The following is a 22627-nucleotide window of genomic DNA, read 5'->3' on the forward strand; positions in this document are numbered from 1 at the left end:
TTTTAAGTTAGTTTCGCACACTGTCTACATCTTTCACATGCTGTAGATCACTTTTATGAGGACGTAATATTGTGAGGACATTTTCTTTTTTGTTTTTGTTTTTGTCCTCATAGTGCAATTCTGTCCTCACAACTTCTGTCCATTGGTTGAAATTTGTTCTCACTTTCCACATTTTACTTTCTCTCTCTCTCTCTCTCTCTCTCTCTCTCTCTCTCTCTCTCTCTCTCTCTCTCTCTCTCGCTCTCTCTCTCTCGCTTTCCCCCTCTCTCATGGAAAGCGCTCGTAGAGAGCGTAGTTGTTTCCCTTTATACACAAACTGCCAAAACTGATTTTAAACTTCGCGCGCGTTGTATTCAACATTTATTACCTTCAATCTAGAAGAGCATATATAAACAGGAAAATGGCGGTGAGCTGCATGGTAAGAACGTAAACAGATCTGTTAGCTATTAATTTTTCATTCATTTATTGTTTGTGTTTGATAGAATGAATTACATCCTTCAGGATATATTGAAAGTAAACAGGTTTAGCGTAAAAACTCTCGCAAAGGGATTGGTGTACATTAGAAAAATTACGAAACATTGATTTGCGCTAGCCGTGTTCTGTGTCAATCTTGCCTTTGAGAACCTATTTTCCATTTTTCAAGGTCGATGTAGATAGATTTATTTTTTCACTTCTTAATGTTAGAAATTATCATTGTTATTCTAATGGAAATTTAAATTTTGATAATTTGTTTCAATTTTCTTTTATTTCCACCGTGTTAAAATATAGATTCTAATGGCGGATACCCCGTTTGTTAATAGTTAGGCCTATTGTCCATGTATATGCTGTTGTTTTTCATTAATATGATTTATCAAGACTCTTGTGAAAGTAGAATCTGTAATATATATATATACATATAATGTATTATGTCCTCCATAGTGACATGTCTGTAAGAAAATGAAGTTCATAAATTCACTGTCACAATTTATTACGTGACTACACATAACTACTGGGTTCTAAAGCCTCTAGGTCCTGACAATAAACATGTTTATTGCCCTTTAGGCTTAATCTTACAGACTTATTCAACATGCATTCAATTAGTATTGTGATTGAGGATGTAATATGTAAACATGGGATGGTTTCTATTACGCACTTCATCATTACTTATGTCAGATTTGATTATCCAGATCATTAGAAATATTAAAGATGCTCATTTTATACTCTGAGTTTTAAAATGGATTTGATCCATATTTGTGTTGGTTTTGTATTGTCTATTTAATTCATAAATAATATGTTAAATGAGCTACATATCTTTTGTATCAGTTTTTGTATTTGACATGCTTGACCTCATTTTTGGAGGTGTGCCTGTTTACTAATTTCTGATTGGTTCTTTTGGAGGTGTGTGCTGTACTATGTCAGCTTATCTTTTGAGCATTTGATAGTCCATTATTTTGTAAAGTTGTAAACATTCCCCATTTTATAGAGTGATATAAAACTTATTAATCTAGCTGGAAACAAGATGTGGATAGACAGGTATAAGCTGGAAAACTTAATTGTATAATATATGATATATAATAATATTATATGGATATTGACTCACCCATGCCTGCATGCATGCTGTGAGTCTTGCTATGGGGATAAGAAGAGGCATATGATTTAGAAGGTGAAAGGTAATATAAAGGTCACATTCTGTGTGTGTTGGTACAGATTTAAATGCTCATTGAACTGATGCCCTATGTTCTTTAAAGAGGTTCCCATCTGAATTGTGATGTATTGTCAATTCTTTTTGAAGTATGTTTTTAATTTCTACATTCAAGGAGAATTTATAGAGACAATGATAGATCATAGTGCTTCTTGTGAACTAGACTAACAGTGTGTCAAACTTGACCTTTTTGCACTTGGAATCAACTTTAGAGGATTGATGCCAACTAGATTGTCAACACGAGATTAATGAACTTGCATATTCTTTAACATAAAAATTAATATGCAAAAGTAAAATTAATTAGTAAATTGAAAACAAATGATTGATACATTATTTTTTTTTTGCTTGTAAAATACTGTAGGCATACAAGTTAATTCCACAAGGTCAAAATTCCACAAATTGAAGTTTTCCATTTTCAAAACTGTCTAGGGTATTAATCTAGACACTTCACATTCAGGGTTGAAAAATGCTGAATTAAGCAGACTGAATCAGATTTTAAGTGGTGGTTCTGTGTCTTTATCATTTGACTGATGGGCAATATGAATTGTTTTTATTGCATTTTCTTAATGGTGTATTGAATGTGACATGGAAATTACATATATATTTATTCCATTGGTGTTCAAAGTAAATTGTTTTTATTGCACAGTGTATTATATCCAGTGCCAAAGAAATAATGACTTCACCAATGTGTGACATGCTTGGTAACTGCCTAATCACTGTTTGGCACCTGTGTCGTTTAAATGGCCAAATGACTTTAAAAACATACAAGTATGCAAGCATTCTCTCAAAAGTACTATTGAATTTTAAATTTTTTTAAGACATATACATCATGGTTGCTAGATGGTATAGGTTAATTTTGACTCTTATCAGAATGACAGTAAAATCCACAGTGTTTGGTCAGTTGTCAATACCCTACGTGTAGTATAATTTTCAAAGAAAAACAATGAACTCAAAGTACACTTGTTCAAAATTCTGCAGATTTCCTGTGACTGTGGATGTGGACTTAGCATGAATTTGTACCATAAAAAAAGTTTATAGTAAGTCATCTTCGCTAGCCAAGGGTTTTCGGTCCACTGCGCTCCCCATATGGAAAACGGAGTGGACTGAAAACCTTTGTCTAGCGAAGGTGACAGTGATTATATAAAAATTCATTGTATAGAAATTGAATATTAATTTTGAAAAACAGGTTAAAGGTATCATCAGTTTTAAAAATGCAACACAAGCTAAAATGTCTTGTCTCAAAGTTTAATAATGAGCATTAAAACACTTGCCAATGGGTTTATAGATTGATTTTTTTTTTTGTGAACAAAATTTTCATTCAAAATTTCAGGAAAGGTCATTAATGAATGCAGAATTTCTAAGACTCAGGGTTCTTTATTGTATCGGCCACATTAAAACATTGTTTTAAAATTAGTTCCAAATGTCTTATTTGTTTCATAAAGTACATGTATAGTGGCATAAATATTGACAATATATTAAAGGAAATAAAGATGACATAATCATGCAGATTTCTAGACCTTAATTTATAAAAAAAAAAATCCACCACATGATAAGAGTCCTTCCCAAAACCTTTCTAAATTTGAATTGACATGAAATAATAACTGAGAAATGAGTTTTTATGATTTCGAAAACTATTTGATATTATGTATTTTCCTATAAATTATATATATGCCTTATATAAAATAATATTATAATAAAATACATTCAATCCAATGGACCCCTGGCACCATTGGTGAGAATTAAGAGGGAGTATCCGAGGATATTTTATCCCAAATAGTATGTATACTTTTTAATAAATGATGAAAATATAAAAAAAAAACAACTGAGAAATGAGTCAATAACATAATCAGGTCAGTGAATAAGTATTCTTCTGAGAAATGAGTCAATAACATAATCAGGTCAGTGAATAAGTATTCTTCTACACAGCTATAGGACCACAGCCATTAAACTCAAAAGTTGAGGGGCTAACTTCCTTAGTACAGTCAGACCTGTGTTAAGCATTTTGTCATTAGAAAAAGTGGCTGATTGCTGTAATTCCAGGTCGGAAATATGAGCTTATCTTGTCATATGCTATGTGAATAACATTTATGCCAATTTAATTTGATTTTTTTTTTATTTGCATCCTTCTAATTTTGATATTGAAGGACAAACATGCATATTTTGGATTGCTTTAATCAAAGTATACAAAATCATGTTTAAATCATTTACATTGCATTGCTCGTGGGAAATGTTTTCTTTATTTTTTTATTTTTCAACAAACATTCTGTATATATTTCATAGTATATGATATAGAATTACAGAAGTGTTTAACTATATCAGAGAGAGAGAGAGAGCTATGAAAAGATTTGGTTCCATCTGTTCCAAAGGATAGATCAAATTTTTCAGTATCACCGTTTTTTGTAAGAAATTATTTTTTGTGTTAATCATAGAAGAACTTTAAAAATAATATTGCAAATAGCACACTCAAATTTTTCTCTGTACACCTTGCTGAATAAATATAATATTTTATACCCTTGTTTTTCTCAAGAATGCCTAATATAAAAGGCTTTTTTTTTTGTAAAGACTAGTTGACAATTTGTTCTCTGTTCTGAATAAACTTGTCTTTTTTTTCATGATATTTCTGAAATGTTCTTGTCAATCTCGAAATGTTGTAGACAATGTAATAAATTAACAGCTCGTTGGTAATTTAGCATAATTATATATGTAAACGGCATACTTTTCGTTGATAGTCTACAGATTACAGTCGTATTTATAACAAGATTTATTCAAATTTATTCTTTACTGCTCTCATAGATGGTCAGGCCAGTGGTTGAGGTAAAATTATCCCGACCACAATATTCTGACATATGTCACTCCTGGATCAGACATTCTATAAGATTTCTTAATGTCTGTAGGATTGAGGGGGGAGGGGGTGTGCATATTTGCCAAAAAATAAAGAAATATTTGTTCAACTTAGATGGTTATAATGCCTATATACTTAGTGTATTGTACAGATATCCTTTTGACAGCTGTAGATTTTGAAGAATTTTCCTCTGAAGGGGGGGGGGGGGGCAAAATGAATATTTAAAGAATTTGAACCACATACTGTACTAACGCACACTCTGCATCAAGGAAAAGTTTGTTTAATAACAGAATGAGCATCGGGAGCGGTCCTCTAGTGCCCAAAGGCCACGACACAGGGGTCACTCCAACAGGAAGTATGCATGAAAGACTGGTGTTTATTAAGTGAAACCCTGCCATATAACAGTTCAATTTTGAAGGGCATGGAAATCCAAAAAATGCTGTCATGAAATTCCTGATTCCTTGTCGCATATATTTAAGGATCTAAAATAAACAGAATAAAAGCAGACCTTTGTCCTCCCTTGGTGCACATCTCAGGGGCATTCTCTCACCAGAGGGCGCGTTACGCTAGCTTCACATACACCTCTGTCAATGCTTGGAATCACATGACAGTCATTCTCGGTTTCCTTTCCCTTTAAAATTTCAGGCAACAGTTGATACATCAGGCTCTTTTTATAGCCCACTGACACTTTAATAAGTACATATTTACCATTTAGCTGTTTGTCTCTTATTTTACAAGTTTTATCGTATTTTTACAGCCTTTCTTACTTTGGATTCCATGTTTACATTTAAATCACCACGTGTATGTCCTACATTCGTATGCATATTACGAAGTAGTTCCAACTTTATGATCAGAAAATGGCGATTTTAAACAATTTACAGTAAGCATCAATTTAACTGCACCAAAAACATATCATAATATGACTAAATATTTAGTCCAAAACATAAATGTTGGATAATAGAAACTTTTACAAGATTTCTGTAAAAAGCCGTTGACAGAGGTGTAGTGCGAGGAGCGCACAGAACTCTGGGTAGAGAATGATCTCAGGGGGTCACAATCTCTCTGACGGGGTCATTGGACCTACATCTCTCACACATGACCATTGCCAATACCTGGGTTGCAGCAGTGAGAACAGAGAAGCGAGTGTGCTTCCTCTAGACACCTTGTTTTAATTCTTTGTCTGTCTCACTCTAATTGTCTGCAACATTTATAACCTTGGTCATAACTTTTGAACCATACAAGAGAAACTTCATTCTTCATGATACTTCATGAATGGAAAAACCAGGGTTACAGTTACATGACTTAAAATGCTCAAGGTCATCAAGGACAATGTCCGAGTCCTATTTGACTAAACTAAGGAACAAATTATAGCTTTAGCTCACCTGAGCCAAAGATTTAATTTTTCTCATCTAATTTGTTTATCACAGTAGTTGTAAACTTTCCACATTTTAGACTTCTATAGAATTTCTGGACCAATTTCAAAATAAGGGGATTCCTGTTACTAAGGGGAGAATTTTAAGAAATATTGATAATAGGGTAGCATGTTTAAAAAATCTTCTTAAGGAGGTACTCTACATCGTCATAATGGCTGACTTCCTTTTAAAACATGGATGAAAATATGAATATTAGCAATATTTGTCTATTTATTTAGATTGTTATCACCTAGCTGAGTAGCTGACCGTAGGTTTGCACGCCAACTGTTAAACTGTTTTAAATGTTTTCAGATTGCTTTATACTAAAACTGTATTCTTTGACTAAATAAAGTAAATTTGAAAGTTTTCAATTTCAAAATATTGTTGTACATATTCTCCACTTTTCATCCATATGAAATTTCTCTGGTGTAGCATTCCTCCTTAAAAACTACTGGAACCAGAAAAACTAAGAAACTTCCTTATATAATATATTATGATTATACTCTATTTTATAAGGCTTATATTATTTTATGTACATGTGTTTGAAAAGTCAACACAATATTTCTGCCCTGTTTTCTATTAAAAATTTATATTTTATTTTAGTGATATAAGATATTTTATTGACCACAGATGTTTATGGCAAACTAACATTTCGACTTTATGATAAACAGGATGACTTCAGCTTATCCATCATGAACTTCCCATATTTATGTAGCAATATTCCTGGACCATTATCACTTGCATAATATGGTGTTTATAAATATCTCTCAACTGATTTGATAAACAAGAGCATGTTTTGTGTTGATCACTTAAATCGAGCCACACTACTGACAAACAAGTTGATGTTATAGGGGTTTCAACATTCTCATTTAAAGTCAACATCCCACAAATACTATGGTCATACAATGATCTAATTTACAAATACAACCTTTCATTAGGTTGAATGCATCTTTGCTAGCCAAGGGTGAAGCTCCAAAAGAGAAACCGTGGAGCGTCGTCCTTGTTTAGCGAAGATGTGCTGAATGCTGTCTGACATGTTTCATACCAATTATTAGGCATTTTTCTACATACTAATTTCGACTACGGATTACTCTGTTTACTTGATCAAGATATAGGGCTCATAGTGTGACTGGTGAACGGGATTCTTACTTCTCCTCGACACCTGATCCCACCTTTCTTGTTGTGGCATACATTACAAATAATGAAACTGCATAATCGATGAATGCCAGTTATTATTAATTCATGTCAGAATGTAACGTTTTTCACCCTTGGCCTAGAGAGAAAGGTTGAAGCCCTGACTGGGTTGAATATAGATATCCTTATATTCAGAGAATTCCTGCTTTTTACATGTAGATTGTACGTACAGTATCGATTTTCATGCAGGGCAGTTCTGTTGGTCAATTCATTGATAGTATTGAGTTTAACAATAATAGACAATTTATAGATCCATGCTATGGACTGAGGTGATCATGGGAAAGTTTGTGTAGTGTACCTACACTAAAACTACAACACATTACCTCAGTTTTGAAATTCTCATGCCACACTGGCGGAGAGCCATGGATAGTGAAGCAGTTTGTACCTTAGTGAAGGCCATTTAAAGTTTGACCCATATGGATTCAATCCAATTTTTCATTACCTAAATCTGCTGGTCTCAAGTCATGAAGCATATGGGTTCCAACTTAACATTTTGTAAGGTCTTTAAGACTTGTTTATGAGGTACATGTATGCATGTAAAGTATTTATAAATCCTTAATTGTGTGCATGCATATTCCATACTTAATGTATAGAGAAATAGGATATTAAATGCGCACCACAGCTTGCATCTTTTATCATTAAAGAGAATTACTAATATATATGTAAAATAGCATATATACTTATTCATTGGCTAGGAGGGTGTTAGCAGGTTTATTCAATATTATTCCCTGAGAAAGCAGTTATTTGAGCAGGGGAGAGAAATAAATTGTTATGGCGGGAAACAATAAACTTGCTGTTGCCCTCATAGATATTGAATAGGTGTTTTATTATACCAAAGCAGTTTAAACTTAATGCTCAAGACACTTCCAAATTACAATTTAGTTAAAAGCAAGAAAATGAAATAACTGACAGAGCTTTAAAATTGATGTAACAATGTGAATTAGCTTCGATGTATAGTTTGAAGGCTACTATCATGACTATATTTCCTTAAGATGAATATAGCACAAAAACTAGACATTTAGTGAAAATAGTGGGTTTATTGTCCTCTGTCTATAATGATACATGTGTATTTATATAGTTATTGTTGAGAAAATCTAGTGTTATTATATTCAACTGGTTAAACTTCCCGATTACACATGATAGTCTTGTTAATATATAGATTCTTTCTTTCTTTTTTTTTAGCTCATCTGAGCTGAAAACTCAAGTAAGCTTTTCTGATCACTGTTTTGTCTGGATTCCAGCCATATGTAAAATTTTAACATTTTCGACTTCTTCAGAACCACAGGGCTAATTTCAGCCAAACATGTCATTAAGCATGCTTGCATGGGTAAAGAGTATTCAAGTTTGTGCAAATGAAGTGCCATGTCCTTTATGAAGTGGAGGTAATTAAGAATTAGTGAAAATAAAAATTTTGGTATCTTTTAAAAATCTTCTCAAAAACCACTGAACCAATTTCAATCAAACTTTGCTCAAATCATCCTTGGGGTAAAGCGGGTTCAAGTTTGTTCAAATGAAGAGACATGCTCCCTCCAAAGAGGAGATAATCAAGAAAAGGCAAAAATAGGTTGAGGTCATTTAAAAATCTTCTCAACAAGAACCACTGGGCCAGAAAAATTGAAATTTACCTGAAAGCTTTTTGACATAGTGTAGATTCAAGTTTGTTCAAATCATGGCCCCTGGGAGTAGAATGGGGCCTCAATAGAGGATCTGAAGTTTTACATGGGGATGTATAGGGAAATATCTTTGATTTTTTTTTTTTTTTTTACTTAAGAACAGGGCCATATGACTCTTATTAATATGCAAGCATCACCTGGTAAACTAAGGTAGTGCAGATTGAAGTTTTTTCAAATTGTGGTCCCTGGGAGTTGGATGGGACCTCAATAGGGGATCAAAGTTTTACATGGGAATATAGGTTCACTTATTTCATATGTACAGTATTTGAGACAAGAGTTTTCTTCTTTCTTTCTTTTTTTTTTATGACCTTGTGACCTTGACCTTTGAGTTTGACTTACTTTTGAGAAAACCTAAGAAAGGCAATGTCTCTAGGACTTTATATTTTGTATATAGATTCTTTATGGCAAGAATGCACTGATGTCTGACTTCGGGACTTTGACTTTGTAATTTGACCCAAATTTAAAAATTTTAATCAAAACTTCAACCTTGCTCATAACTCTTGTATTAAGAAAAGTTAACGTAGGCAATATCTTCTGAACTGTTTAAGGTAGGGTTTTCATATTTTGTGTATAGATTCTTTATGGCAAGACCTTGCATTTTTACCTTCTGACCTTGTATCATGGTTATGTTGTGACCCTTTGGTGCTAGGTTGAGACCACAATATGGGGTCAAAATTTGCATAGGAATAATCTTTTAAAAATCCCAATAGTTGAAAAACAGCAGGGCCAAGGTGACTTGGATGAGCAATGTGGCCCATGGGCCTTTTGTTTCACTTCACTTGCTTTTTCAGAATGAGGAAGAAATGCTTAAAATTGTCACATTAAAGTAGTATTAAACACAAATTGAATCTAAATGAAAAATAAGGAAGAAAATTCAAAGCAATTTAATCAGATAGAGTGTCATCGGACATGTTTATTTGAAATAAAGCACAGATGCATAATTCTATAAGTATGGAAATGTGAACTAACGGTATTCATGAACTTGGAAGCTATAAACTATTCATGTCTATAAACTATTCGTGTCCACAATCCTATTCATATGGTTCCTGTCTTATTGCTTATCTTGTCTGTAAATGGAATGCAAATGACAGGCTGTTAATTTTTACACTACCACTTAGATATTAGATACTGGTTCCATTGTCAGAATACTGTTGATTCTTTTGCTTTTTATGACAATGTCTTTGTATTCAATACAGAACTTACTTAAGAATATCCAGCCTTTGAAGAGATGCCACATCTTATGCCAATACAGATATGCATCATCTAACACATTTAAGGTACATGGAACATTTTTTTTATAAATCTAAATTTCATGAGAAAAAAATCTCTTAGGCAGTATTATATATCATTTGCAGAGGATATTTAAAGGTATGGTAATCTATTGAAACAAAATCAGCCAGACAAATTTTATCTAGCATACAAGTTCTTACTGCTCTGTCTGTTAAAGTTTGCAGATCTACAGGTACAATTGACTAGTTCCCCCAAACCAAAGCCAGATGACCCAGACAATTTGCTTTTCGGTCACCACTTCAGTGACCACATGCTTGAGGTCCCCTGGTCAGCAGACAAGGGGTGGGGAAAGCCACTTATATCTCCATTCCATAACCTATCCCTCCATCCCGCGGCCAAGTGTCTCCATTATGCTACAGAGGTAAGAGCAGAGGGCCTATGTCATGCCTCTTAAGCTTATTGCATGCTAATCTGGACCTTTGTATCAGCAATGAGAAAGATGCTTGCAGTAAAACTGAAATATACATGAGGGGATGGGGTGTTTACATTGTATGATATATGTTAATTATACTCCCCGAACGAAGTTCTGGGGGGTATATAGGAATCACTCTGTCTGTCTGTCTGTGCAGATTCGTGTCCGGGCCATAACTTCTTTGTTCCTTGACTTAGGCATACCATATTTGGCACACAGGTAGATCACCATGAGACGATGTGTCGAGTATCTTCATGACCTCTATGACCTTGACCTCAAGGTCAAAATTAAAGGTTTTTTACAATGGATTCGTGTCAGGGCCATGACTTCTTTGTTCTTTGACATAGGCATATCATATTTGACACATGAGTGTATCACCATGAGACAATGTGTCGAGTACCTTCATGACCTCTATATGACCTTTAACTTTGACCTCAAGGTCAAAATTGATTATAGGGTTTTGACATAGTCATACCATAAGACATGGGTGTATCACCATGAGACTATGTGTCATGTACATTCATGACCTCTTTATGACCTTGACCTTTGATCTCAAGGTCAAAATTATAGGTTTATGCCATGGATTTGTGTTCGGACTATATCTTCCATTTTCTTCTACAAAGGCATACCATATTTTGACACTCAGGAAAGAGGTAATTTATACCTATTAACAACACCCTTTGGGAGATTGGGGTAAGCGGGGGGTATTCTTAGTGAGCATTGCTCACAGTACATCTTGTTTGAAATTTGATAATGGTCATTTTCTCAGTGATTAAATGGTACTCTGATGATAGTTTGGTGCACTTGATTCAATTTTACAAATTTTGCATGTTTTCAGTTGTTTGAAGGAATGAAGGCCTACAAGAGTGCAGAGGGGAAAATTAATATGTTTAGGCCATCAGAGAACATGGCCAGAATGACCAGCACCGCCAAACGGGCATCACTGCCAGTAAGAAATGCCCCAAAGACAAATTCACGCTAGATGTAGAATAGATTCCAAAACGGCTCACAAAAAGCAATAATGAGATACTAAGGCAATTGCTGTGATTGGCTGATAATGTTTGGCCTCAGTTGTGGAGCAACGCGAAATACAATAACACCATAAAATGTTATAAACTTACCATAATTAACACAAAATTACACAAAATGTAGGTTTTTTTTATATAATGTACATATCAAAACGAAATAATATTTTGAGATAGTCTCAATGCAGATTTCATAACCATAAATGTCATGTTTATTACATTTTGTGTGATTACATTTTTTGAAATGTGATATTTGTGCTCATACTTAAGACAATCAATGATAATTATTTCAATAAAAGAGAACAGTAACTCAATATTGCTCTCATTAATGGATAGTGTATATATCTTTGATTTGACATTTTAATTACGCATTAATTCAATGTTAAAGATATCATTATTAATGAGATTTATAACATTCTCTGTTATTTCATTCTGAATTGAACTCAACACAAAATATAATAATTTCTGTGATTTATAAAGATAACGATATCATTAATTTATCATTAACTTAATTTAAAAAGAGAATATTTACATTTTGAGTTAATGCATTCTGTATTGAACTTAACTCAAAATGTAATAAAAATGACACAATAGACAAAATGTAATAATTGAGTTTATTGCGTATTGTGTCTTTATTGCATTCTGTGTTGCTGCACAGCTGTGGTCACCCATTGGAGATAAAAGGTGATGACCTTGTAGAAATGGAGACATGTCTTGTCCCAGTATAAAATTAGGCACCAGCTGTAGGCTGATCACATCCATGGTATTCCCTGCAAAGGAAAAAAATCAACCAATCACAGCATTATTAAAACACACCCAGTTACTTAGGGTGTGGGCAGAAAAACAAATAGAGATTAATGCATAATACATGTTAATGTAAGCAAAATTTGTAGCTATATCCATAATTAGATTATCACAAAATCATACTATAACAGAATCTGACTCAAAGAAAACTTGTTTGTGTTTGTCTGAATGTTTTATTTTTTCACATTGAATCCTTGCCCATATGTTGGAAATGCTTGCATACTAGGGGAAGGGGGCGTGGCAACCAACATCATTTCATAGATGTGATTGGATACTTTGTTCCTCTTCTGCTTTCGACATATATCATTGTAACCGTCTTTAGACTTTCTTGCCAATACATTTTACAAGCTGTTTTGGAATCTATTATAGTCGTGTATTGCACAGGCTTGCATATCTGATACATATACATAAATAGACAATTTTGGATTGTTTAGGATAAAACTCGGAGAGATTGTAAAATATAGAAAGGGAAAATCATGGAAAACATTGAAGAAGTATTTTGTTGATTATGAAGAGAGCAGAAAGATTTAATCTTTGAAATCTCAGTATATGACTTGTAATATTATGAAATGAAACTTTTTCAGACTTTTGATGGTGATGAACTCATCATGTGTATCAAAAAGTTGGTCAGTATTGATAAAGAATGGGTGCCCAGGTCTGACAAAGCCTCCCTGTACATCAGACCTACTCTTATAGGAACGGAGGTATACAGTTTTCTCAGCATTTCAAAATTTAAAAAAAATCTTAGTACATATTCAGTCATTGATTGGTCTTTACTAGGATCATCAATTTTTGCTGTTGTTCTATATATCGGGTATATCAACCATCAGCTTATCACATTTGATGTGCGTAGATCAACCTGTTATGATTAATAACTTGAATTGTTTTGGAAACAATAACAAAGGCTTTAGATAAAAATCATTTTTATTTACTACTATTTATTGCACATTGAATTTAAGGTCTGAAGATTTCTATTTTGTCCCGTTTATTCACAGAGTGTGTTACGTGTGGATGCTCCAAAGCAGGCCCTATTATTTGTGTTGATTGGACCAGTGGGAGCATATTATCCAACAGGACTCAAACCAGTGTCCCTATTAGCTGATCCTAAGTATGTCAGAGCCTGGCCAGGAGGCAGTGGCAACTTCAAGATGGGCTGGTAGGTATCCTGTACATACCAGATCTAACCAGAATGAGGGAGTTCCATTTGTTGACTATGAGAGCAGAGTTATACCATACTTATTACAGTTTCACAGAAAACTTTCTATATAACAATGCTGCACATTCTGATTTTTTCTTTAAAGATAAGTCTTTACTATTAGAAAAATGGAGGGCCCAATTATTTTGTGGGCGAAATGTCTCGGAGTGAAACGTCTTGGGGCGAATCATCTTTCGGGGCAAATCATCTCAAGGCAAAATATCTTGGGGCAAATCATCTCGGGCAATACATCCCACATTCATTCGTGGCAGGGCCACAAGAAGAGATTAAAGTTTTTGTAGGAATATATCAGGAACAAGGGTACAATATGTGAAATTAAATGTGTAAGCATTTTGTTTAGATTTAATTTTGTCCATAACATGGGCCAGGGTGAATTTAATGTTTTAGGTGAGACATGGAAAGTCTATGGTGAGTCATGTGGCCCATGGGCCTCTTGTTTTTTCTTCAGATTTTTTCTGACAGACATCAGATGTGTAGATTGCACTTAATTTATTAGCTCACTTAAGCTGAAATCTCAAGTGAGCTTTTCTGATTGCCTGTTGTCTGACATCTGTCCATCCGTCTGTTTGTAAACTTCGCATTTTCGACTTCTTTTCCAGAACCACTGGGCCAATTTTAACCAAATGTAGCATAAAGCATCCTTGGGTGAAGGGCTTTCAAGTTTGTTCAAATGAAGGGGAGATTATCACAAAAATGCAAAAATAGGGTGGAGTCATTTAAAAATCTTCTCAAGAACCACTGGGCCAGAGAAGTTTACATCTACATGAAAGCTTCCTGACATAGTGCAGATTCAAGTGTGTAAAAAGCATGGCCTTTGGGAGTAGGTTGAGGCCACAATAGGGATCAAAGTTTTACATGCAAACATGTAGGGAAAATCTTTTAATATAGGCCAAGGTGATTCAGGTGAGCAATGTGGCCCATGGGCCTCTTGTTTAATTTGTTACAATTTTTTTTACTATTTGGACTGAATGAAAATGTGTTCAGTGATGTGTGACCATGTCTAGATAACGAAGTTTTGTAAGTTGATATTATATATACATTGAGATCCAAAACTTGTGATGTTGTTTTTTTTAGTAATTATGCCCCCACCATGTTCGTTCAGAAAGAGGCTGCTGCCAAGGGTTGTCAACAGGTACTGTGGCTGTACGGGGAGGAGGAACAGATTACTGAAGTGGGAGCCATGAACCTCTTCATGTACTGGACCAATGAAAACGGAGGTACAACTCTTTTGGTTGTGATGCACTGTTGATACAGCATAAATCGATATTCTACCACAGATATTGCAGAGATTGGAGAAATGTTGCGTCTTTTATTCTCCAATATATACCGATTAATCAATAGAGTATCAGAACAGTGTCACATATTAAACTTCCACAAGAAAAATAAATGGGTTTAAAATGTAATACCTATTGAGACCATATTGGTTTCATGTCTTCAACCTGATTAGACATTGTGTATTGCCTTTAATCATTTGTTAATTGTAGACCTATTTTATGGCTTCTCTGCAATCCTACCTACTGTTTTTACAATTTATGATTTACTAATGCAACAAGAAGATTGATAACTGATTATCATAAAAATTAATCAATGCATGTTACAAATTTATAAATGACTGAAGGATATTTGACATTCAACACATGTGTGTGTAGTTTTGTTGGGCTGCGTATTTAGAGCAGATCAGATAATTACATTACAGTGATATAATCTGCCAACATGAAGCTAAATACTTGAAATATCTTTCAAAAAAGTAGACTCTATAATCTCGCCTTTTTTGTTGGCAAAAATCTTGTATTCTGTTTCGGAAGCTGCCATGACGTTACGAAGTGACGTAATTCGTAGACGCACAGGGAAACAATAGAAATAAAGTTCTTGTTTTTGTGGATGATTTACTTGGTCTCAAAATGTTGTTGGAAATATAAAAGCTAAAGCTAACGGTTCAGCTTTTATTTCAAAACAACATTTCTCGATTTTGGCAATTATCCTGCAACGTCCACAAAAATGCATATTTTATTTCTTTATATGATTTCACTCTAATTTGCTGGAACACATTTGCATTTCTGTGTGCATTGTTTGTAATTTCACTTCTCAGATGTATAAAATCAAAGTTAGGTATGATTTTGAATTCGATAAATGTATATTTACTTGAATTATACAATATCTCTTGGTAAATCTTGGAGACCAACATGGAAGATGCATTAATGGCGAGATAGACAAACAGAATGCCTCTGCTTCTTGTAAGGGATACATTTTCTCAGTAGTTATGCCAAACATTTTGTTTTTACTTGTGGTTTTCCTTTGACAGAGGATGAACTGATCACATGTCCACTTAATGGGCTAGTGTTGCCAGGGGTTACCAGAAAGAGTTTGCTGGAACTGGCCAAATCATGGGTGAGTTAAGTGTAATAGAGCACTCAGAAGATTGTATTTATGAAAACATGAACAGTTATTACCACTGTTTTGTCAGTAATGCCCCTATTTTGCTATTTCATTGTTTGCAATTCTGTGTAATAAATTAAGCAATGAATTATTATTTTTTGAAAGATGTAGCCTATATAATTGCAACGCTGTTCACAAGCAAATTGAATAACATGTGTTAGTACGTTATTAGAACTGTGTCGTGTACCCTTGTGGCATAGTGTTCTGTGTTTAACAAATCAGCAACACTCATTTTTGAAACAAATGCAAAGTCACAATCAAAAAATAGATGACAGAGACACTTACTTATTAATATATCTTGGTTCTTTTAGAGAGAGTTTAAGGGACCCTTATTAATATATCTTGTACTTTTAGGGAGAGTTTAAGGTGTCAGAACGAGAGTATACTATGCAGGATATAATCAAAGGATTGAAAGAAAACAGGGTCAGTGAACTTTTTATTGTAAAATAAATTGACTTTTTGAACAAAGTTAATGAGGATCAAACCAATGATTGGATGCTGTATTTAAATATGGACAAATATTTTTTTTATCTTATAGAAAATGTTTCATAATGATTTGTTTTGACTAAATAAAAATCAGCATCTTGCAATGCATATAATGTTTTTGTTCCTGTTATAAGGGAAATGCCTTTTACTTTTAGTTATCATAGAACAAGTGTGTAATATGAATTCCATTTCACCGACAGGTAAAGGAGTTTTTTGGGGCAGGCACTGCCTGTGTTGTGTCCCCTGTAGAGAAGATTCTTTACAAATCCCAGTGGCTGAGTATCCCCACTATGTCCGAAGGAGCCCCCCTCACAATGCGCATGTATAATACTCTCCTAGATATACAGGTAACAGTTCTTATTTAAAGGTGACATAGCTTACACAGTATTTAAAGCAGATTTTGCACTTTGAATTTGTCATTTTATCTTTCTTAGCTCATTGAAGTGAACTTTCTTTTTTGGGATAGTTTTATCATATGTGTTGTATTTGAACAAGTTTTCAGAATAGCAGTTCAGATGCATTGATGTATTTAAACTATTATTTTTTTTAGTATGGGAGAACCCAACATGAATGGGCAGTTCCAGTGGAATAAATGACTTAACCCAATACAATTCGAGGCTACTACATTATTGTATTAGTGGATTAATAGTGCTTGGAGGTTCAATCACAGCCAATACTTCTGTTGGTGAATATTTAGCTGTTATAAATGGCTTTTTTTCTCTCAGGAATGTATGTATTTAATGAGTTATCCTAGTCTACATCGACTGCAATCTTGAGAAAAGAAAACAAAATGTATGATGCTGCTAGGGACATGCAGCTATGTAAAAAAAAAATTAAAGAGGCATATGCACATATGGGCAGTAGACTGGCTTACAAAAGTTTTTTGACTATATTTCCACAGTGAATAGGGCTCTATCAACTTATTTGGCAAACAATTGATCTAGAAATAAGGCTACATGCAATGCATAAAATACTCTGTATCAAAAAAGCTGGCTCGTGCCTTGTTTTTGACATTGTTTGCTTTGTCATTTGAAGAATTAGTCAACCATACCACATGTAATGACAACAAACCTAAACTATTTCATAGTGCAAGTAATAGTAATATTTCCTAGCTCCTGTTCAACTTCCCCCCCCCCCCCCCCCCCCCCCCCCCCCCCAGCAGCTGTTAAATAAGAGTGATACTTGGGAAAAATTGTAACAAAATCAAATTTGCATGCTTATGTTGTGCATTTTTGTACGAATAGAGGTTCCATCTGTAAACACAAGTTTCTAAGACTGTTTTGTCTTAAAGGGAAGCATATGTAATTGAAAGTAAGGCATCAATTAAAGTACATGGTTATTTCTCAAAATGTACATGAAATAGGTGTATTTGACTTGAGTAATGTGATGTTGTGCAATTTGAAAATTTGCGCCCCAGTTTCTTAACATTTGCACAATAAATGTCAAAAAGTAATTATTCAATGTTTATATTTACATTTTCTCAATAAATTGTTTTAATACTTTTAAATTTACTGCTTTCCTAGTACATGTGTTTGAACAGAACAGCACCTGTTGACTCTGCTGATACCGGGGTACACTGTGTGATAAGTTACGTAACATGAAGGAGCTTCTCTGTGCAGTGTTAAATCCCTGTTTAAAACACAAAGCTTGCAATGTAGTTTAATGAGAAAAATACAATGGAATGTAAATATAACTTATTACTTTACAATGTTATTTATATTTGATTATCTTTTTAAAAATTTCAAGCCCAGGTCACTCAACATGTGTATATATGTCCCTTTAAATTAGGTTTTATCACTATATATCCCCAGTGTTTGTTAATGAATGAATAATAGTTTGTAAAGCTTTCTGCAAATCCATTTGGCTTGTAACTTACCAATTTTTGAAAAGAGCAATGTTTGGAGATCCCAGATTATCATTTAAATTGACTATAACAGGAACTTAAAAACTTCTTGATCGTAGGGTTTATCTGTGATATTTTTTGATTTTGCCATTGTTTGAAGTTTTTGTATATGTGTGCTAGCAATATTCTGGTATTTTTACACTGTGTGCGCTACAAGTTGTATATTTTTACACCGAGTGATGGACGTGACTAAACATGCACATCAAATAACAATTTACCCAGTGCTACATCTTAACAGATTTTAGTGTATTTGTATTCTATGTAGAGGAATACAGTGTATCAGCAAAATGTCAAGATGGATGTATTCCCTTGAATGCTAAATTTCTTGCTAGAGACCAGAAAGGGTATCTCTTGGGAGCAGGAATTAGATGTCCATTGGGTGTGGAGTTTTTCCCTCATAAAATCTAATTGAGAAAATTTGGGAAAACAAAATAAAAAAAACCGAAATAATTGACGTGTTATCAAATATTTTGTCAAAATAAACGGATGAGTTTTCAAGATTACAAATTAACATAAATGCAATTTTACTATTGGTGTGAAGAGAACCCCTTAACTTTTTTTTTCTATATTTCTTTATAAGTAGAATCAGTTGATTAAAGAATATAATATCAATCATTTTATGTATGTTTTCCATTTTTGAAAAAGATTACTGTTATTAAATGCAAAAGGCTTCACCTTTTATCACAAAATGAAGGGAATCACTACCTATTAAAGAGGAATGGTCTGGTTAGAAATTCTCACTTAAAAGGAAATGCATCCAACTTGGTGGAGTATCATCATCACGGGTGTTTGATGGCAGAATGTGACTCATTTTAGTGCACTTATTCAATGTTATGATTTATACCAAATGTTACTTTTCTGTAAAAAGTATATGGTAGTAATAATATTGCAATATATTGATATTTCAGAGTGAATACATATTATTTTTTTAAACAATATTTAATCTGAACATATCCACAAAAATTTTTATTGTTAATTCATGTGGAACACAGTGCTGTTCAAGAATGATGTAATTGTAACTTTTTCAACCTTGAAATACGTACAATTTATGAAAGTACATGTAACAAACATTTGTTTTGATTTTTTATTTGATATAATATGTTATGAATTTCATCAGCATTATAATTGAATATTAATTATGCACACAAGTTTCATAGAAAACTGCCACAGCTTTAGTTTCACTGGTAATAAGTTAAGATGTGATTTGTTGTGGACAATCAAAACTTCTCCTTGAAATCCAATTTCCTCATTAGATTTGGTTTGATATAGAGGTAATATATGACTTTTGTAAATTTGTCATGAAACAGATACTCCACTAATTGTGCATGGATTTTACCCAGAATTTTTACTATATATAAATTCATAATTCAGAATCTTACTCAGAATATGCTCGTTATGAATGATTGCTGATTTTTAAGGTATACCGGTTTTTTGAATTATACAACGATTATTTTGTATTAAAAGAGAGATCAACATTCATAAGAACAGATGATGTGAACGAAGTAAAAATATTTCATATCATTTCTCCCATTATTAACTTTCGTTCGTTCTTATTTTGGTTTACTAACGTGTTCCCCTGGGACAATTCTGATTAGTGGCTTTTAATTTTTCAGTCTTTGAACTTTTTCTTGATTATTTCATTTTGACTGGTCAGAGAACCTGTGTTTAATACATGTGAATGTATATTTCAATAGAGTACATCAGTTGACCCCAAAAAACACAACCCAAAACCCTGCAAGGGTGCAATGGGAGAATCGGTTTCCATAATGTGCTTGTTAGTTACCAGTGCTGTTAAACTCATTCCTTACTAAGTTAGTTTTTGAATTTTCAGGAGACACTAGGCGAACCTCGTGTCTCTTGAAAATGAAAAAAATTAAGAAACAAGAGTTTGAGAAAAACTTGTTACTATCTCACATTGGTTATGGAATCTCGATATCTTTTTCAGAATGAATTTCTGATTGGTGCTTTGTTATGAAGTTGGTTTGAATCTCAGTATAGTAGATAATGTATAGAGGGAAAGGGTTACAAAGTCTCTCTTAATTGTCCTAGATATTAACTGACATCTTTTATGCAATTTTTTTTAAATAATTGTACGAACTTGCTTTATTTATGGCATTTTATTTTGATAAGAGGAATTGACAATTGGAGTTCACAGTTCTACAGATGGTAAGAGTTGTTGCTTTTATCTACTATTGGTAATTTTCCTTGGTTGCAAATTATCCACAATTGTGGTAGAATTGCCAACATGCATTTGGGGTATTTAGAGCCCTCTTTCAAAATGATGACTGGTCAAGCAATTGTGACACACTAATGACTCTTGTTCACAACTTACAATGCCTGCTACAGATGCACATTAGCATAAAGAGTATTAAGTCCTTATTATTGTCAACGAAGGTAGAATAGTTTTGGTGAGCAATACAGATAGTGTAGTTAATATGTATTAAATAGCATCTACAATTTTGCAAGTCTTTCCGCAACATGAAATACTAGGAAAATACACAGTAATGTGAGACATCGGAATTTACGTTGATTTACAGTTTTCATAGTTTTATCTATAATGAAAATGGTCGCAATAAATCGGAAGTGCTACAAAGTGAAATGTATTCCCTAACAAGTTAGAAATGGCAAGTTAAAGTAATTTTTATGGTTCTTTCAGATTTATTGATAATTCCAGTTATTTTTTACTTGTTTTAATATTGAAAAACAATGTATTGCTTTTACATTATACTTATAATATGTACTTAGCATACATGTTTCCCCTGTGTGACTGGTACGTTAGGAATTGTTGATTTTGTGTCTTGATTTTTTCTTTCATTTTTTAATAGCAAGAAAAGGGGTTGGGGTAATGGTGTCAGTATATTGATAAGCACATTTAATACTTTTTGCCTCATATTTTAAAAACTCATAATAATCAGTGGGTTGGCTCTTGTACAGTGGTCGAAAGCTGTATTTTAAAGAAGTATAGAATATGAAAAAAAATATGTATATATAGTTTTGTTGGGGCTTGCATGTGTGATTTAAATACTTAGTTGTGAATTAATACAGGTTTTTTGCTAGGAAAACTTTAAGTTTGTATTCAAAATTGTATCTCTATACACCGGCTACATTTATATCTATAGGCATAGTGTACCGTATTGTTTCTAGACTTAAACAATTTTCCCTTTATTAAGAAAAATGCATTTATGTATATTCATATTTTGGAAATCAAATTGTGTTTTAGAGAAGTGTTTTTTGAATCTATCTTGTTTTCAGTATACAATAAAGTTTTTGTTAACATAGTTGTGTTTTGGTGTTATGTTTTAATTTTCATGGTGGCACATTTCTTCCACTCACTTGTTACCTGATTAGGTGGACTAATCATTCTGATAACTAGAATCTTGATGTCCCAATATGATTAAAATCAGCTCCTTGGTCCACTTTATTTTAATGCCCCTGCCACAAAGTGGTCGGGGAATATAGTTGTACCCTTGTCCATCCTTCCTCAACACCCAGTTTTCCAGACTTTGTTTTTAAACGCCTTGAGGTATTGAATTGATGTTTTTGTATGCAGGTGTATATTGATGAGTAATTACAGATCAAGTTTGGATTTTGTTCTGTTTCATTGATTTTTGATTGAGTTATGCCTCTTAGAAAAATTACTATTGCAATGAGTTTTCCGGACTCTTTTCTAAATTAAGTTCTGTTCTGGTTCATTGAATATTGGGCATATAGTTTTACTCTTGTTCGTCCTTCCGCAACACCCAGTTTTCCAGACTTTTTTTCTAAACGCCTCGAGAATGTATTGATTTTTTGTATGCAGGTGTATATTGATGAGTTGACAGATTGAGTTTTGTTCTGGTTCATTGATGTTTGATTGAGTTGTGCCCCTTTAACATAGAAACATTACTGTTGCGACCAGTTTTCCTGACTTTTTAGCTCACCTGATCTTTTCTGATCACCCGTTCTCCGCTGTCTGTCTGTAAACTTTTCACATTTTTTACCTCTTCTCCAGAACCACTGGGCCAATTTCAACCAAACTTGGCAAAAAGCATCCTTGGGTGAAGGGCCCTTAAGTTTGTTCAAATGTAGGGTCATGCCCCCTTTAAAAGGGAGATAATAACAAAAGTGCAAAAATAGGGTGGGTTCATTTAAAAATCTAAAGAACCACTAGCTGGACCAGAAGAGCTGAAATTTACATGAAAACTTCCAGACATAGTGTAGATAAAACCATGATCCCCAGTTGTAGGTTGGAGCCACAATAAGGGATCAAAGTT

General features: G+C 33.5%; 1 protein-coding gene across 3 annotated transcripts; it reads left to right on the forward strand.

Moving 5' to 3' along the window:
• The first annotated feature begins 364 nt into the window (after positions 1-364).
• On the forward strand, positions 365-21652 carry LOC125683015 (branched-chain-amino-acid aminotransferase, cytosolic-like). 3 transcript variants are annotated; one of them, XM_048923686.2, is made up of 11 exons: positions 365-418; positions 9999-10079; positions 10250-10453; positions 11343-11453; positions 12918-13037; positions 13329-13489; positions 14624-14766; positions 15852-15937; positions 16340-16408; positions 16672-16818; positions 17022-21652. In XM_048923686.2, exons 1-11 carry the CDS (start codon positions 401-403, stop codon positions 17061-17063), a joined length of 1182 nt encoding a protein of 393 aa, XP_048779643.1. In that variant the 5' UTR covers positions 365-400; the 3' UTR covers positions 17064-21652. The 3 variants fall into 3 exon arrangements, with proteins under 3 accessions (XP_048779643.1, XP_048779644.1, XP_048779642.1); XM_048923687.2 differs by lacking the exon at positions 365-418 and adding an exon at positions 8312-8333; XM_048923685.2 differs by lacking the exon at positions 365-418 and adding an exon at positions 8411-8511.
• Positions 21653-22627: the final 975 nt, after the last annotated feature.

Source organism: Ostrea edulis, chromosome 6 (assembly GCF_947568905.1).
Source record: "Ostrea edulis chromosome 6, xbOstEdul1.1, whole genome shotgun sequence".
Taxonomy (NCBI): Eukaryota; Metazoa; Mollusca; class Bivalvia; order Ostreida; family Ostreidae; genus Ostrea; species Ostrea edulis.

Excerpts from the sequence above, each read along its gene's own strand:
- LOC125683015 (XM_048923685.2), top strand. The coding sequence starts at position 8,482 with ATGAAGTGCCATGTCCTTTATGAAGTGGAG. Across the intron at positions 8,512-9,998 it reads ATGTCCTTTATGAAGTGGAG|AACTTACTTAAGAATATCCA; the intron begins GTAATTAAGAAT and ends TATTCAATACAG. Across the intron at positions 16,819-17,021 it reads ATACTCTCCTAGATATACAG|TATGGGAGAACCCAACATGA; the intron begins GTAACAGTTCTT and ends TATTTTTTTTAG.